Source organism: Hyperolius riggenbachi, chromosome 7 (assembly GCF_040937935.1).
Source record: "Hyperolius riggenbachi isolate aHypRig1 chromosome 7, aHypRig1.pri, whole genome shotgun sequence".
In the NCBI taxonomy this organism is placed as follows: domain Eukaryota; kingdom Metazoa; phylum Chordata; class Amphibia; order Anura; family Hyperoliidae; genus Hyperolius; species Hyperolius riggenbachi.
In genome coordinates, this window is record NC_090652.1 from 13,302,352 (window position 1) to 13,320,890 (window position 18,539).

General features: G+C 47.4%; 1 protein-coding gene across 1 annotated transcript in view; it reads left to right on the forward strand.

Annotated features, from left to right (window-relative positions):
* Positions 1 to 18,539, forward strand: part of MTO1 (mitochondrial tRNA translation optimization 1) — a 49,923-nt gene that overhangs the window by 6,074 nt on the left and 25,310 nt on the right. Inside the window, exons 2-9 of the mRNA XM_068246463.1 lie at positions 6,531 to 6,729; positions 7,877 to 8,076; positions 9,288 to 9,405; positions 11,178 to 11,467; positions 11,983 to 12,095; positions 12,887 to 13,077; positions 14,180 to 14,310; positions 17,068 to 17,272. Coding sequence (XP_068102564.1) covers positions 6,531 to 6,729; positions 7,877 to 8,076; positions 9,288 to 9,405; positions 11,178 to 11,467; positions 11,983 to 12,095; positions 12,887 to 13,077; positions 14,180 to 14,310; positions 17,068 to 17,272 — 1,447 coding nt within the window. The remainder of the gene's footprint in view (positions 1 to 6,530; positions 6,730 to 7,876; positions 8,077 to 9,287; positions 9,406 to 11,177; positions 11,468 to 11,982; positions 12,096 to 12,886; positions 13,078 to 14,179; positions 14,311 to 17,067; positions 17,273 to 18,539) is intronic.

Sequence of the window (18,539 nt, forward strand, 5' to 3'; positions counted from 1 at the left end):
AAGGTCCATCCTACCCTCTGCCTATAGATCACAGACTTCATGACCAATAGGTCCCAAATGGTGAAGTTGGGCGATATTTCCGCTCAACTAAGGGTCACCAACACAGGTGTTCCACAAGGGAGAAGAGGCTGGTCCTCAACACAGCCAAAACTGTTGAGATGATAGTCGACTTCATGATGGCACCATGGTTGAAAGAGTAACCAGCATGCACCTTCTGGGCACAACCATCTCCAACGACCTGAGCTGGAAGGCAAACACCGCCTCCACCCAGAGGAAAGCCCATTCTTCCTCCGCCAGCGAAAGAAGTTTGGAATGGGCCAGGAACTGCTGACGAGCTTCTACTCTGCCACCACTGAATCTGTCCTCTGTATGTCCATCCTGGTCTGGTATGCCACCTCCCCCACCAAGGACAGATACAAACTACAGAGGGTCATCAGATCAGCAAAGAGGATCATTGGGAGACCCCTCCCCTCACTTCACCTCTGCCAATATTCCAGACTGCGTTCTGTTGTGTTTAGGATTGCCAACAACCCCTCACCCCCTGGTCACTGCTTCTTCAGTAGGCTACAGGTTTTGGGCCATCTCCACCAGAACGTCAAAGCATAGGAACTCCTTTTTTACGTCTGCTGTCAACCTCTTGAACTTTCTCCATGCCTTCCCACCTCTACCTCCCACCCTACTCACTTTCTTTCCCCCCACCCCCAAGGTTACGTCTGTCTAGTGAAACACTGTTTTCGTCATGTATCTTGTTGATACTGATTTTCGTGCTAAACCCAATTCTGGGCACGACCCATCGTGCTTGGCAATTCAAATATTTGTGATTCTATGTCCCTGCCAGCCACAATGCATGCTGGGAGATGTAGTGCATTGATGTGGTTAGATCTCCCGGCCAAGAGATGTAATCACATCAGAAGGAAGTACATCTCGTAGCATGCATTGCAGCTTCCGGGGACATAAAAACTCGCTGCGGCATACTGCGGTTCTGTGGCACAGAACAGGAGGGAGGACCCAACACTGGTAAATAGCCTGTTTTCTACTACGCTGCACTATGTTTGTTTTTCCAGTAACTCTGTGTTTCCCAGAACGTCTCAGGACAGCAACCCTGAGACTTGTCTCCATTCAAACTACACTGGACAGGAACTAGATAAAAAAGATTTGCATAATTGGTTAGGCAGGCAGAACATATATAAACCCCTCATGCTCTTACCCCCTCAGTTGTCTTCCTGTCCACAGGACGCTAGATGTCGGGGAGGGCTGGCCACCCATGCTAGATTGCAGGAGCCGCGGCTTGGATGATCCCCTGGGCTGCGCACGCTAGTTTGAGTGCGTGGGATCATGCTGCTCGCACAGCCTTTCCTGGGATGGTCTGAGCGGAGGAAGCGGAAGCGGATCGGAGGCTCAGAAAGTCCCGCCCCCAAGTCACGTGACCGGCGCCGCACGTGACCCAGCGCCGGAAGCAGGAAGTTCCTGGCATCGGCGTGCGCTCCACTGAAGCGAGGCTGCAGGGAGGGAGTGAGAAGGCGGCTGACTCCGCAAACCAGCAGCTGTACAAGCGCTTCTGGGTGCTGTTTTTTCGCCAAGGTAGGCAGTCCTTGTATGAGGGGGGGGGGGGCAGGCGAAATTTGGTGAGCTATTTAAAAGCTCGGCTATAGTCACATATGGTTGTTGGTGACTATGGAGGCTGCCACTGGATCTTCCTCCCAGGGCTCTGTGGAGTCAAGCTCCGTTCCCTCTCTGGTATGTGCAATGTGTTATTTGCTTCATATCTGATAGAGAGGTTTGTTTGGCGTTTCTTCAGGCTAATGGCTGGTATTTTGTTTGTATTTCAGCCTAAACCGGATAAATCAGACTCTAGATCTGAATCCAGATCCGGATCAAGACATGAGAAAGCTGATAAAATAGATAAGCCTGAAAAGCCTGACAAATCTTTACCTCAGTCAAAATCATCACATAAGTCAAGGAAATGTGCTGTTTGTGGCAATACCTTATCATCCTCATCTAAGGTGTTGTGTCAGGAGTGTACAAAGAAGATAGTTAGAGACGAAACTCCCTCTATGATGAAAGAACTTAAAGGTTGGATAAGATCTGAGATCTCATCTGCGGTGCAGACAATTAAAGCGCCTGAGATTTCCTCTAAATCAGATCCTATTTCAGATCCCCCACCTATTACAGAAAGACCGGGTCCATCTGGGCCGGCCCCTGTAGAGGATATTACTTTGAAAAGGAAAAGGAGAGAGGAGGATTCAGCTGAGTCAGACATGTCAGAGGGGGAGTTGGAAATTTCCTCATTGGAGGATATTCCATCAGAGACTGAAAAATCGACAGATAAATCTGTTAAGAATCAAAAGTTTGCTTTTTCAACTGACTTTATGAAAGAGCTGTTAGAAGCGATGCACCAGGCTATGGGTATTACAATTGAACGGAAAACTCTATCTCCCCTCGACCAGATGTATGAAACCCTTTCTGACCCTCAGATTGCTTTTATACCTGTACATAGTAGTCTTAAGGGGCTTATCAAAAAAGAATGGGATAATCCTGATAATAGAGCTTTTTGGCCAAAAGCATTAAATAAGAGATATCCTTATAGTCCGGAAGACCAGAAATGTTGGGGGAGAGCACCTAAGTTAGACCCATCCCTGTCGAAAGTTTCCAGAAGGTCAGATCTTCAATTTGAAGATTTTGGGAGTTTAAAAGACCCAATCGATAAGAAAATGGATAATATCTTAAGAAGGGCCTGGGAGGCAGCATCCTTGAATTTTAAACCGTCAATCGCCTCCACTGCAGTAGCAAGGTCTTTAAAGTTATGGTTGTTAGAGGTACAATCCCAGATTGCCTCTGGAATCCCCAGAGAAGAAATATTGAATTTTTTCCCAAAAATTTTGCATGCAACTAATTACTTATCTGATGCAGCAGATGACTCAGTGAGACTCACAGCGAGGACCACCGCCTTGGTTAACTCAGCCAGGAGAGGAATCTGGGTGAAGACCTGGCAGGGAGACACATCATCTAAATCGAAATTATGTAGTATTCCTTGTGAAGGAAACTTGCTATTTGGATCCAAATTGGAGGAGACATTAGAAAGATCGGCTGACAGGAAAAAGAATTTTCCGTACAAGAGGAAAACTTTCCGCCCTAATCGTTCCTTTCGTGCCACGGACAAATCGGAACAGACGATTAAGGGTTCCCAGAGAAGAAAGTGGATCCCTAATAAAACTCAGCGATCAAGAAATAACCCCCCCTATGCTTCCTCCGGACAACAACCAAAGCAATAACGCCAGGATTCCAGTGGGGGGCAGGCTAGCCCACTATTACGAACAATGGCACACAGTCTTCAAAAACAGGTGGCTATTGGACATTATCTTAGAGGGATACAAGATAGTTTATAGCCCCAGCACCATCCCAGTTCTTTATCACCCCCCCTCCAAGTGCGTCAGCTCAGGCCAAGGCTCTCCAACTAGAAGTGTCGTCCTTACTGGAAAAGAGGGTCATCAGGAAAGTACCAAGGTGCCAAGAGAGACGAGGGTTTTACTCTCCTGTATTCCTCATCAAGAAACCTCAGGGAAGTTACAGATTCATTCTGAACCTCAAAAGACTGAACAAAGTAGTGAGATACAGAAAATTCCGCATGGACAACATCCGTTCAGTGGTAAACCTCCTACAGGAAGCCTGCTACTTGACGTCATTGGATCTCAAAGATGCCTATCTTCACTTACCCATTCATCTAGAATCTCAACAGTTCCTGAGGTTCGCAGTGGTGTTACAGGGAGAGGTAAGGCACTTTCAGTTTGTTGCTTTACCCTTTGGTTTATCATCTGCTCCATGGCTTTTTACTAAGGTCATGGCGGAAGTATTAGCAGGCCTTAGGCTTCAGTCTATCCAGATCATGTCATATTTAGATGACCTGCTTATTTGGGGCCCTTCAGTGGATGTTGTGAATGACCAAATGAATATCACTATAAACTTCCTTCAATCCCTGGGGTGGTTAATTAATTGGGAAAAATCAGCCCTAACTCCCCGCCAAAAGATGGAATTTTTGGGGTTTGAGATCTGTACAGTCAGCAAAAGACTTTTTTTGCCTAGTAGAAAATCAACAATGTTGTTAAAGTCTGTTCTCTCTTTTCAGAACCTGAAGTTAATATCTCTGAGGAAGGCTATGGCACTATTGGGGACAATAACATCTTCCTTCCCGGCAGTACAGTGGGGTCAGCTTCACTCCAGAGTTCTACAGTCCTGGATTCTATCCAAATGGGACAAACGCATCTCCTCTCTGGACAAAAGACTCTTAGTCCCATGGAGCATAAAACAATCCTTACTCTGGTGGATCGAGCCTCAAAATCGCCTGAAAGGGAATCTTTGGGAATTCCCCACACAGTGTGTCATAACAACAGATGCGAGTTCTTGGGGATGGGGAGCTCACCTCGATTCTCACACAGCCCAGGGACAGTGGTCGAACAGATCTCGTCTTCGGTCCTCAAACAGCAGAGAGTTACAGGCAGTTTGGGAATCTCTACAAGTATTCAGTACTCAGATTCTACAGGCACATGTCACGATCCGCACAGACAACAGTACTGTGGTTGCTTACATAAATCATCAAGGAGGCACAAGGAGCAGATCGCTGCTACATCAATCATCAAGGATGCTACATTGGGCGGAACAGAATGTGCAGTCTTTGAAAGCTGTTCATCTAAAAGGAACCTTAAATTGCCTAGCGGATTTCCTGAGCAGAAAGAGGCTTTCACAGGACGAGTGGAGCCTCAACGACCGAGTGTTTCAACAACTTACAGACCGGTGGGAGGTGCCTCAGGTGGATCTGTTCGCCAGGAGAACCAATGCGAAGTGCCGTCTGTTTTGCTCCCTGTGTCCCGAAGACAAGCCCTGGGCCCTGGATGCATTCTCAATCAATTGGGGTCACCAGACTATGTACATGTTTCCCCCTATTCATTTGATATCGAAAGTGATCAGCAAGATTTATCGAGACAGAGCTCAGGGAATTCTAGTGGTCCCATACTGGCCCAAGAGACCGTGGTTTGCACTGTTGCAGAGGTTAGCTTCAGAACATCTAATCCTTCCAGACCACTCGGATCTATTAGTCCAGGGGCCAGCAGTTCACCCCAACTTGAACCTCCTTCATCTTTCTGCCTGGAGCCTGAGTGGCGATTACTAAAGGGGAAAGGCTTCTCTAACAAACTTTCAGAGACTCTTATACAAAGCAGAAAAAAGGTTACACGTCAGATCTATTATAAGGCATGGAGAGTTTATAGTTCCTGGTGTGACGCCAACGCCAGAGAGCTGGCGCAATCAAATTCTGTTTTGGAGTTTCTTCAAAGTGGATTTCAGAAGGGTTTAAGCATCAGTACCCTGAAAGTGCAGGTGTCAGCTTTAAGTGTCTTCCTGGACAGAAGGCTGGCGGAAGAGGAATATGTCATAAGATTTTTTAAAGCTTTGAAAAGACTTCGTCCTGCTGTTCAGAATAGAGTACCGCCTTGGGACTTAAACACAGTACTGCAAGGGTTATGTGATCCTCCGTTTGAGCCTTTAGAAGAAAGTTCAGATAAACATTTGTCACTCAAGACAGCATTTCTCTTGGCGATAACATCAGCCAGAAGAGTGGGAGAACTACAGGCATTATCCATCCTAGAGCCTTACTGTATTGTATCAGATGACAGAATCACACTGAAGTTGGATCCAGCTTTTTTGCCTAAGGTGGTATCAAAATTCCACAGATCGCAGGAGATATTCCTTCCCTCTTTTTGCAATAATCCAGCAAACCAAAAGGAGGAAAGACTGCATCATCTGGATGTCAGAAGATGTGTTATGGAGTACATGCAACGCACCAGTTCATGGAGACTTTCGGACGCCCTCTTGGTACTATTTGCAGGAAAGTTCAGAGGTAAACAGGCTTCTAAAGCAACTATAGCCAGATGGATAAAACAGGCTATTAATCTCGCTTATACCAAACAAGGAAAGCAACTTTCAGCTAAAGTGAAAGCTCACTCAACCAGAGCAGTATCAACTTCATGGGCAGAGAGGGCAGGAGCATCGGTTGAGCAAATCTGCAAGGCAGCCACCTGGTCAAGTCACAACACATTCGTGAAACACTATAGGCTTGATGTCTTATCTAGTGCCAATTTAAGTTTCGGCAGAAAAGTGTTACAGGCGGTAGTCCCTCCCTAATGGTTATCTTGTATATCATCTCAGGGTTGCTGTCCTGAGACGTTCTGGGAAAGACAAAAATTACTTACGGTAATGTCTTTTCCAGAAGTCGGAAGGACAGCACCCTTTACTACCCACCGCTGTTTCTATTAAAATTTATTTTGAAGCATCATTATGTGTGGAGTCTTTTTTTACCAACTGAGGGGGTAAGAGCATGAGGGGTTTATATATGTTCTGCCTGCCTAACCAATTATGCAAATCTTTTTTATCTAGTTCCTGTCCAGTGTAGTTTGGATGGAGACAAGTCTCAGGGTTGCTGTCCTTCCGACTTCTGGAAAAGACATTACCGTAAGTAATTTTTGTCTTTTCTGTTGCAGTGGATCCTCTCCTACGGAACCCGCCACGCTTTTCCCCGACTCCTGAGACGCGTTATCTCCTCTGCTCCAAGCGAGGAGGACACCCAGCACTACAATGTGGTGGTGGTCGGAGGAGGACACGCGGGAACGGAGGCTGCAGCTGCGGCGGCCCGCACTGGAGCCAAGACTCTGCTCATCACACACAAGGTGGAAACCATAGGTAAGGCGGTGTCCTTCCATCATGGCTCCGCCTCTCATCTCATCGTCATGGGTAACACATATTGTCAGGGCAGCAGGAAAATTGGGAGCCGCCAAAGGCGTCCATTGGAATAGCAGTACTGGGTCCAGCGCCCAAATCGCCCATCAATACCCCTATTTAAATGTGTGGGTGCTCAAAAAGTTAAGGCTTTTGATTTTTATTGTTGGGGGGTGTTACAGGTTATAGAGCTCCTTCAGAGATGCTGCAGTGTAGTTTCTTCCTTGTTTGCTGAGAGCAGAGAAAGGGTTAAACTCCTGTGTTTACATATAGCCTGTCTAAATGGCACTCCAGTTCCCTGGTGTCTAGTGGTCACCCTCCCCTATACAGTTCCCTTGTGTCTAGTGGCCCTCCTCCCTCCCTTGTGTAGTTCCCTGGTGTCTAGTGGCCCCTTCCTTCCCCTGTACAGTTCCCTGGTGTCTAGTGCCCCCTTCCTGCCCTATACAGTTCCCTGGTGTCTAGTGCCCCCTTCCTGCCCTATACAGTTCCATGATATCTACTGGCCCCTTCCTGCCCTATACAGTTCCCTGGTATCTACTGGCCCCTTCCCTAAACAGTTACCTGGTATCTAGAGCTTTCTTCCTTCCAAATACAGTTCCCTGGTGTGTAGAGCTTTCTATCTCCCCTATACAGTTCCCTGGTGTGTAGTTACACCTCCCTTATACAGTTCCCTGGAGTCTAGTGGTCACCCTCCCCTATACAGTTCCCTGGTGGCCCCCCTCCCTCCCCTATACAGTTCCCTGGTGTGTAGTTACACCTCCCTTATACAGTTCCATAGAGTCTAGTGGTCACCCTCCCCTATACAGTTCCCTGGTGTCTAGTGGCCCCTCCCTCCCCTATACAGTTCCCTGGTGTCTAGTGCTTTCTTCCTCCCTCCCCCGTATTGTTACCCTGGTGATCTATGGTTTCACTTCCAGTATAGCTTCCCTGGTGGTCTAGAGCGGGCCAGACATAATGCAGAGTGGGGAAACCACTTGGGGGCCAGATTTGGCCAGCGGGCCGGAGTTTGACATGTATGTGATATACTTTCACACGTGAATAATGTGAGCGTTCAGCTGTGTTAAGGTTCAGGCACGTGTATAAAGTACCCCAGCTATTTCTTCCCACGTAGGCCAGATGTCCTGCAATCCATCGTTTGGCGGGATCGGGAAGGGTCACCTGATGCGCGAGGTGGATGCCTTGGATGGAGTCTGCGGGAGGATCTGTGATGTATCCGGGATCCACTACAAGGTCTTGAACCGCACCAAGGGCCCAGCGGTGTGGGGGCTGCGAGCGCAGATCGACCGGAAGCTGTATAAGCAGAACATGCAGGTCAGTAAGGCCACCTTTATAGCATTATTTTATCATGCAAAGTCATTTATTTACTTTTACTACAAATGAATGAAAGAACTGGGCATGTCTGAAGTGGCTGGTTCTAGTGATGGGCTCACGAGTAGATAACTAGCCAAATTCGTGATTCTAACGAGGCGTAATAGCCTCAGTTGTGCGGCTGGGAGAGAGGGGGTTAATTACCCAGATGTCCGGCGCTTCTGTGCGTATCACATGCTCGCACGCGTAGAATGGGACGCGTTCCACGACTCAATACCGTTCCACGACTCAACTCCGTACCGCAGGAGGAAGTGTGCGGTACGGAGTTGTGGAATGCGTCCCATTGGACGCGCGCGAGCGTGTGATACGCACAGAAGCGCCGGACACCTGGGTAATTAACCCCCTCTCTCCCAGCCGCACACCTGAGGCTATTAAGCCTCAGAATCACAAATTTGGCTAGTTATCTACTCGTGAGCCCATCACTAGCCGGTGCTATGCCAGATTTTATCCGGAAACAGCACCATCTGTGGCAGCAAGTTTTCCTATGTCAGACATTGGTCCCACATTGGACACAGGATTTAAATGGGTCAAAAGGAAATAAATATGGGAGCCTCCATATCCCTCTCCCTTTAAGCCTAGAGATGGTGCTTTATACAGTTCTAATCCTTTTTTATGTCATTAGAAGGAGCAGGACCTAAACGGAAGAGGAGGAATATATTATAGATAAAAATATCCCCCCCTTCCCCCTCTTCCTCGGCATGCAACTGTTTGGCAATGGCAATTAAAGGGCCATTGGTCCTAAGGTATGTGATAACTCCAAACCATAACAGCAGAAAAAGTTTTGAATGCAGGATTAGCATCTTTATCACTGAATACACTCAGACCAGTTGCTGTTGAAATTAGATTTTTATGGTGACACTCCCGCTTTAACATGGTAATGGTGCTCCCCTTTTTTCACCGATACAATTTGATTTCTGAATAATAGTCCTCAGGCACCACATGCTGCATTTTTCCTGCGATTGAGATTGGCATACATTTTTCTCCTGTCGGAGGTTGCGGATGGAGTTGCGCAGTGTGACTGTCAGGCAGGCGTGATAATCGGTGTGAACCATGCGCTGCTTAAAAATGTCAAATGGCTGTTACATTGTAGGGCATGTGCGATGCGATCATGTGTTTGTGTGTTACCCAGTGGTCATGGCTCTTCCTATTTACAGAAGGAAATCCTGAACACACCGGGGCTCACAGTGCTGGAGGGGTCTGTAGAGGATCTGATCTTGGAACCGGCCGATCCCTCTCACCCTGGGAAGTGTCAAGTCAGCGGGGTCATCCTGGGTAAGGATACAATCACTTGCTGTATTTAGTCTCTGCTGTTTAACAATTTCGCCTCTAGGTGGCACCACTGTAACATAGCCATACGCTTATGCCTGGTACACACCATGCATGATTTTTCCAATAGATTTCATGCTAATAGAAATCTGTCTGCAGTGTGTGGGCAGCAATAGACCCCCCTCTGATCAGATTCGATCACAGAGGGATCAATCTAATGGCCAATCTAGTGGCAGATCAACAGTTGTATGGCCACCTTAAAGGAAACATGAGGTGGAAACAAACTGATGAGGTAAACCATTGTATCTATCCTCCTCCTCTTCCTTAAAAAAAAAATGACGTTTTCTGCCAGGAAAGTGTTTTACGGCTGTAATTACTTATTAGTGAGGGTCATGATATAGTCCGACCCGGTCCCGACCCAGACAGAAACTGTCACTTGCATGCCTGATGTTTAACTCTTTCAGGCAGAGAAAGAAAAAAAGGAACACAGCCTAGTTATGTGTGTACTAGGCACTGTGTACATAAATGTCTCCTCTGGATCAACAGGGATATGTGAGGGAGCCGGCTGGAGTTGTACTTTATACTGGTTGAACTCGATGGACGTATGTCTTTTTTCAACCAAAATAACTATGTAACTATGTCACATGTCACCTCGGGTAGCGTAATATAGAAGAAAAGTAAATGATTGGTTGTCATACTCTGGGAGAAGCATACGCCTTTAGAAGTATGATTACACACATATGCTGAACTGTCTTTTTTTTCAACCCAGCTAATGTATGAGAAATTAAAAAAAAAAATTCTAAAATGGTCCTTTAGTTTAAGGCAATACTGAAGCGAGCTGCAAAAATATGAGTTAGATACCCATGTAGAGGGTGGGCTCTGGATCCCACAGATCCTTCCCGATCCTCCCTCGTTCCAGTGCTGTCCGCCAGAGTCATCAGCTGACTTCAGAAGTGCTCGTGTCCCCAAGTGCTTCAGAAGACGGGGCGCATCCGTACTGCCCATGTGCGAGCCCGGACCTGCTCATGTGCTGCAGTACGTATTCACTCGGGAATGCGAGTACTTCGGAAGGCTGCCCCGAGGAGGGCCAAAGATGGTATTCCACCAAGCTGGTCGAAGAAGTTTACCAGGCCCGGTGCTAGGATGAAGACAGGGAGAGGACTGGGAACGCTCTATGAGAACCAAAGCCTCACCTCTGCATAGGTAACATATACACTCAACTATAGGTCTAGAAATTTAGGTCTGACTCACTACATAAAAGTATAAGGGTCGACTTATACACCAGTCACTGGCAACACTGAGCACACTGTGTATTGTGTGTACTAATAGTGGCATTCTCATTTGCAGCAATTTACCCAGTACAGTACAAAGGAAGCACAGGTCTGAAAGTCCTGGCCGCAACAATTAACATGGAAAGGGGCAGGGGGGAAGTACTGGGCTGCAGGAAGGGATGTGAATAATTGCTGCACTTGGGGGTCTGGAGGAGGTATTGGCTGCACTTATGGGCGAGGAGGGGCTGCAGTACTCTATGCAGTTCAGTCATTAACCCCTTCTGAGCCCCAAGTGCAGCCATTAACTTTGCTGGGTAGACTTATACTCAAGTCAGTAAAAAATTCTAGCTTAAGATGGTCAACTTACATTTGAGGATTTAAGTATGCAGCTAACTCACTTTTTTTTTTTTTAGCTGGTGTCTGTATTGAATTACGATCACTTATACTGTATATACATTTGGCGATATTGGAGTACATATTGCCCGTAACGCGTGTTGCTTCCCGCAGGTGATGGCAGTAAGGTAAAGGCGAGCAGCGTGGTGCTGACCAATGGCACCTTCCTCCGCGGGATGGTTCGGATCGGCATGGAGCACATACCCGCCGGGCGCTGGGGGGAGGAGCCAGCCATTGGCCTGGCTCAGACTCTGGAACGTTTGGGTTTCTCGGTCGGGAGGCTGAAGACGGGAACCCCACCTCGCATCTCAAAGGACTCCATTGACTTCAGTGTCCTGTCCAGGCAGGAAGCAGATAACCCGCCTGTCCCCTTCAGCTTCATGAATGACCGCGTCTGGATCAAGGTAACTCATGGGAAGAGGGTAAAGGTGGCCACTAATGATACAATTTGCTGAACGATTGTTTACAAACAATTATTTGTATGAACGATCGGAAATTAGTTAGAGGTCCCAAATGATAATTTCCGATCGTTCATACAAATAATCTCCTAAATTTTCCATCCTGTCAGATCAATACTTTCGAACGCTTTTTGGTCGAAATAGTTCAAATTGAACGTTTAAAGGAATCTATTCTATCAGAGTGATTGAATCGGAAGGGAATCAAATAGAAAAAAATCTATGTGTTTATGGGCACCTTCACTGAATCTGGGAGATAGGAGTGTCAGAGATTGCTGCCAGACCACAGATTAGTGCAGGTGTTGAAATGAGTAAAAATGCGTCCTGCGTCGTGTAGCTTTATTACTCCTCCAGGAAGGTGGGAGAATATTGACAGCCTCATGTTCTGAAAAATCCCCAAAACAAACACAAAAAGTACTTCAAATATAAAAAGATACAAATTCATTGCATGTGTTTTCTCGTAGCCTGAAGAGCAGCTTCCGTGTCACCTGACCTACACCACCCCAGCAGTGGAAAAGATCATTCAGGAGAACCTACATCTCAACAGCCATGTGAAGGAGACCAGTGCCGGACCCAGGTAACTGACTGATCACGTGACTGTGCTGCTTTATATTGGTCACGTGACTGTACTATGTGTCTGTGCTGCTTTATACTGGTCACATGACTGTACTGCTTGTCTCAGTGCTGGTTCATACTGGTCACATGACTGTACTGCTTTTCTCTATGGTGGATCCTACTGGTCACATGACTGTACTGTGTGTCTGTGCTGGTTCATACTGGTCACATGACTGTACTGTGTGTCTGTGCTGGTTCATACTGGTCACATGACTGTACTGTGTGTCTGTGCTGGTTCGTACTGGTCACATGACTGTACTGGGCGTCTGTGCTGCTTTATACTGGTCACATGACTGTACTGCTTGTCTCAGTGCTGGTTCATACTGGTCACATGACTGTACTGCTTTTTTCTATGGTGGATCCTACTGGTCACATGACTGTACTGCTTTTTTCTATGGTGGATCCTACTGGTCACATGACTGTACTGTCTGTCTGTGCTGGTTCATACTGGTCACATGACTGTACTGTGTGTCTGTGCTGGTTCATACTGGTCACTTGACTGTACTGTGTGTCTGTGCTGGTTCATACTGGTCACGTGACTGTACTGTGTGTCTGTGCTGCTTTATACTGGTCACATGACTGTACTGGGGGTCTGTGCTGCTTTATACTGGTCACATGACTGTACTGGGGGTCTGTGCTGCTTTATGCTGGTCACATGACTGTACTGGGTGTCTGCTGGATCATACTGGTCACATGTCTGTATGTACTGCGTGTCTCTGTGCTGGATCAGTACCTTGCGTCTGTCTTTTCCAGGTACTGCCCTTCCATTGAGTCCAAGATCTTGCGGTTCCCTGGCAGAAGTCACCAGGTCTGGCTGGAGCCGGAGGGGGCAGATTCAGAGGTCATCTACCCGCAGGGGCTGTCTGTGACAATGCCAGCCGAAGCCCAGGAGAGGCTCCTGAGGGCTATTCCCGGTCTGGAGAACGTGCACATGCTCCGCCCAGGTCAGTGGGTGGAGTCAGACGTCTGCTTTTATTAATATGCATTCAGTTTCTCAGATTTTTTTTTTTTTTTTTACAAACTCAGCAAACAGCATATTCTCTCCTAACAAACAATCGAAGTTCCTCTTTCCAGTGGATTAGTAGCAGCCCTTTATACATCAGCGATGCTCAGTGTAACCTTCCTGGAGTCTGTGGTTAGGGGAGTATGAAACTCAGAATTTCTTCTCTGCGCTAAAACAGCATAAAACCTACTAGGAAAAAAAAGAAGCAGAACGGCACTCAAACAGTTAAACACAGCGCTTTCTTCCTCAGTGGGAGGCTTAGCAACGCATGCTGATGTGATTACATTGCCTTTTGTGTATGTTTTCTTATTAGCCGCAATTAGTAAACATTTCTGGAAGTGCTGAAACTCCGCTCCATGCTTTACAGAAGGTGCAGAAGGAGAGAAATGATCACTATATAAGGCGGCCATACATCTACATCTAACGATGATGGGCAGATTCGACCAAAAGACAGATCTCTCTCTGATCGAATCTGATCGGAGAGATGTGTCAGCTGTCCACACACAGCAGGCCAATTCCTGATCGATTTCAACATGAAATCTTGCGGGAATCAGCCTAATGATGCCGCCATGTCACCCCTGGCGCTGTCCCCGCTAGTGTAAACTGCACGCTCGTCACTTCCCCGGTATCTTACGCCATTACCCGATCGGGCACGTTGGCCCGACATCTTTTCCAATTGATAAACGCAACCAATTTTGGCCCAAATTTGGTCACATCGTCAATCAGGCATGCTCCTGGTGGCACCAGTTTTTATTTGATTATAATAATTGAATCGGACGGTCGATCGGCTGTTGAGTCGCCTGATGCATGACCACTCTATACTTTGTAATATATAAATACAGCAGCTATGCAGCAAAATGCAATGGCGGCTTTCAGAGCAGATAAACTGTACTTTGGGAACTTGTAATTTGTAAACGGAGGAGGTTACTTAAGCACAAAAGCAGTTGTGACAACTATGTGGGTAAAAAAGTAGGAAAACAGGTTTTTATTCACTGTTATGTCGGAGTTTCATCCCGCTTTAAGTTTGTGTGTTGCATTTACAGGGTATGGTGTCCAGTATGACTTCATGGACCCCAGACAGCTGCGATCGTCGCTGGAGACGTTTCTCGTGCAGAGACTCTTCCTGGCTGGACAAATAAATGGTACCACGGGGTACGAGGAGGCTGCGGCTCAGGTACGCCACATTTCTCTAACTGGTCACTAGGGGATGTAGCATGTCTGGGGGCAGCAGCTGTGCTGGAGAGTACATTGCTCTTAAAGGATATCTGAGGCTAATATGATTGTAAGAGCGGGGGTAGCAGGCATGTACAGGGAGAAGTCCTCATGTCCACCGCTCCCCCTGATCATCTCCATCCCCTTCTGATCTCTCCCAAAAGCCAGCAGAACCTGCTTCCAGAGTGTCAACTCGTATTGCACATGTGCAGGGTGCTCCTGGCTATGGGAGCACGATCAATGACGCCCCACCGGGCCTAGCGCTTGTGATCTGCTGCCGACCCGGAAGCAGCTTCTGTTGGCTTTTAAAAGAGAACGTAGAGGGGCAGAGGTGAACGAGGGGGAGCAGTGGGCATGGGGACTGCTCTCTCACATGCCTTCTCCCCTGTTCTTACAATCTTATTTGCCTCGGTTATCCTTTAAGCCTGGTACACATGTACAAGGACTGTTCTCCTGCAGGGAGTAGTATCATTCCTTTGGGCAACAGTTGGAGCAGAGTGCTGTACAGATGCGCCGCTAGTCTGTAGGCAGGTTCTAAATGTGGAGGTGTGACCGTGCGACACACGTCGGAGTGGAAGGTAGTAATGAGGAAAGCAATATCCTCATCCCACACTCAACAACGCATCCAAGAGACGGTACATTCACTAGATTATTGGCCAAAAAGCATCTAGCGTGTGTATAAAGCCTAAAAGTCCATACACTTATCGATTTTTCCCTGTCAACGCCTGACGGAATCAATCATTGTCAATCTGCCAGAGATTGGGTGCACATGGCACTTTGCCGCCTGGTCACTTTGGCGCAGGGTGGGTCGATTGACTGCTTACACCGCTGCCAGTGAAATTCTAGGCGGCGGTAATTATTATTCCTCCTCTGAGTGGTAGCAACTCAGAGCAAGAAGTAATTTAGGGTCCGCCAATTGCTGGATCCCCGAATTACCTGTGTGTGGGTAGTGGACTAGAGCATTACCGTTATAGCCACGCCAAACTCGAGCACTTCGCAGCGCGCCAAGAAGCCCTGCCTCATAGATTTGTGCCTTAAAGGATACCCCAAGTGACGTGACATGATGATATAGACATGTGTATGTACAGTGCCTAGCACACTAATGTGGTGTTCCTTTTTTTTTCTTTCTCTGCCTGAAAGAGTTAAATATCAGGTATGTAAGTGGCTGACTCAGACAGGAAGTGACTACAGTGTGACCCTCACTGATAAGAAATTCCCCTTTTTATCTCTTTCTTGCTCTTAGAAGCCATTTCCTGCCAGGAAAGTGTTTTATAGTTGGAATTTCTTATCAGTGAGGGTCACACTGTAGTCACTTCCTGTCTGAGTCAGGACTGAGTCAGCCACTTACATACCTGATATTTAACTCTTTCAGGCAGAGAAAGAAAAAAAGGAACACAACATAGTTATTTGTGTGCTTGGCACTGTACATACACATGTCTATCTCATCATGCCACATGTCACTTCGGGTATCCTTTAACATCCCTGCCCGATTGTAATGTTTTTGATTTTGTTTATGTACTTAAATATATTTAAAATGATTATAGCAGATGGAAGAGCTTGCTGGAACGGGGGCAAGGCAGGCACGGCGGTAGATCGATGGCTTACAGCGTTGCACCGCATTGTACAGAGCAACACTGCGGTTCCATAGCTATCCAATGCATTCCATGTTGGAGTCTAGTGAAACTCTTTTTGTAGCGTGTGTAAGGATTAGATTCTGATCTGAGAGGGACAGCGCCGGATTTACCCTAAGCCTCTGTAGGCACGTAGAAAAGCTATTTCTTAGCTGTAGTACACATACAATTAATTATATCATACGTTTATTTTCACTTTAACCACTTAACGACCAGCTAACGCCGATAGGCGGCTGCTGGTCGTTTGTGGTTTTACATGGAAACGGCCGCTCGTTGGAGCAACCGTTCCATGTCAGTTCACGTAGGGTGTCTCCGTGAACAGCCTGCGAGCCTCCGATCGCGGCTCGCAGGCTAATTGTAAAAGAAGAAATCCCCGCTGTTTACATCAATACGGCGCTGCTGACCGGCTTCTGATTGGCCGGGGATCGCCTCCGTCTGATAAGCTAATGCCTATTGGAGGCGGTACAGGACGGATTGCCGTCCTGTGCCGCCCAGATCCGGAGGGAGGTAAGGGGAGGGAGCGCGCAATATCGCTGCGGAGGGGGACTTTGTGGAGCCCCCACCCCAACACTCACATTTGTGGTCCTATTAGGAGGAGACTGAGGATTGAGTCTTGTCTGTATGCAGCTGGCCTACAAGTTCCTGAGAAAGGGCGCCTTTACTCGTTATCCTATATATTTTACCCTGCAGCTGTAATGTCCCGCGCCGTTCCTCCAATGATGCTCCGTTCCCCACCGCCGGTCCCGGTCTTATCCACTGTCTGATTAGACTGCAGCTGCACGCGTGCGCGCTCCCACAGGCGTCATCGGGAGCTTACTGCGCAGGCGCAGTACAAGAAAACCTCGTACTGCTCATGCGCAGTAAGCTTCCGATGACGCGCGCGGGAGCGAGCACTATTCGTCTTCTCAGACGAATATCAGACCAGGTGCAGCGGCAGGGGACGGAGGAGGACGGTGCAGGACATGACAGCTGCAGGGGGCCGATAGAAGGCCCAGGTAAGTGTCCATTTTCGACCCCCCACAGAACCCCCATAAAATCCTTTAATACATGCGACTGATGATGATTGGCTCTCCTCTTTGTGTTTGTAGGGGATAATAGCTGGAATTAATGCGGCTCTGAGGGTGAAAGGTCGGCCGGCGTTTACGGTGAGCCGCACGGAAGGATATATCGGTGTCCTGATCGATGACCTGACCACGCAGGGGACACGGGAGCCGTACCGCATGTTCACCAGCCGGGCAGAGTTCCGTATGTCTCTGCGGCCCGACAACGCGGACACACGGCTCACGTTCAGAGGTGAGGACCTGTCACGATTTATCATAGAAGGAAGAAAATTCCATAATCTCTAGGCATAGATCAGAAAATGCTGTGAAATAGTTTAGAAAATAATCAGCAAATTTACCTTTTCTGTTTGAAGTGAGTTTTCTTCAGCTAAATATCTAACAGTGAGTTTCAGACTTCGTGGGTGGGGCTCTTGCTGCCTGGACTGCATCATCCCACTCTTCAGACTGTAAGAGGGCGGGGCATAGACTGTCTCTGAGACAATTGCTGCTTATAGTAATTACAGTGGGCTGTTACTTTTAAAATGGATTGATATTGGCTAAAAAAAAAAAAAAAAAAAAAAAAAAAAGCTTATAAACATAATGGGAAGGAATCCATTTAACGGAAAGGAATCCATTTAAAAATGTAGGAGAAATGCCTTACCTCAAGGAATAAAAACAGATAGTGCGTGGCATAAGGTTTTTTTTTGTATTGTGAGAACACTTAAAGAGAATCTGTACTCTAAAATTCTTACAATAAAAAGCATACCATTCTATTCATTATGTTCTCCTGGGCCCCTCTGTGCTGTTTCTGCCACTCTCTGCTGCAATCCTGGCTTGTAATTGCCAGTTTTATGCAGTGTTTACAAACAGCTTCCTGTGTGACTCATGCAGACCTTGGAGAGGGTGTGTAAAGCTTCTGCCAATGACAAGCAGTGCTGCACATTCCACACATTCCAGCCTGAGCCCAACAGAGCCCACAGAGGAAAGAAGATAAGATTTATTACAGAGACAGTGCAACTAGGAAAGGCTACAGTAAGACAGACCACATTTGAACAGGCATAGGAACTTATAGGAAAGAAGAAATAAGGCTCAAAATTTTGTTACAGAGTCTCTTTAAAGTGTACCCGAGCCCTTGGGGGCAAAACGAGATACGTAAAGAGAGGGAAAGATCCTGTTGAGACTTCCCTCGCTGCATTGATGTGCCTCGTCGCTAAGTGTGCCCCCCCCCCCAGGAAGATTAGTGACAAGGCGTTGCCGCTTGGCCGCTGCCCCCCCCCTAGTGTATAGATGCCCCACCGTGTGTGCATTTATACATTACCTGCCCTGTGTCACTTACCGTGTGGTGCCCATCTGTCTTCCGCTTCCTGCTCCTCCATGCTCTCGGTGTGTGAGGTGCAAATGGAGCAGCAGGAAATGGAAGCTGGATGGGGACCCTGCGGTGGGCGATACAGGGGGGGGCATCTCTACACTAGGGGGCAGCGACGGGCGATTCTTCGCATTTGTCACTCGTCCTGATATCA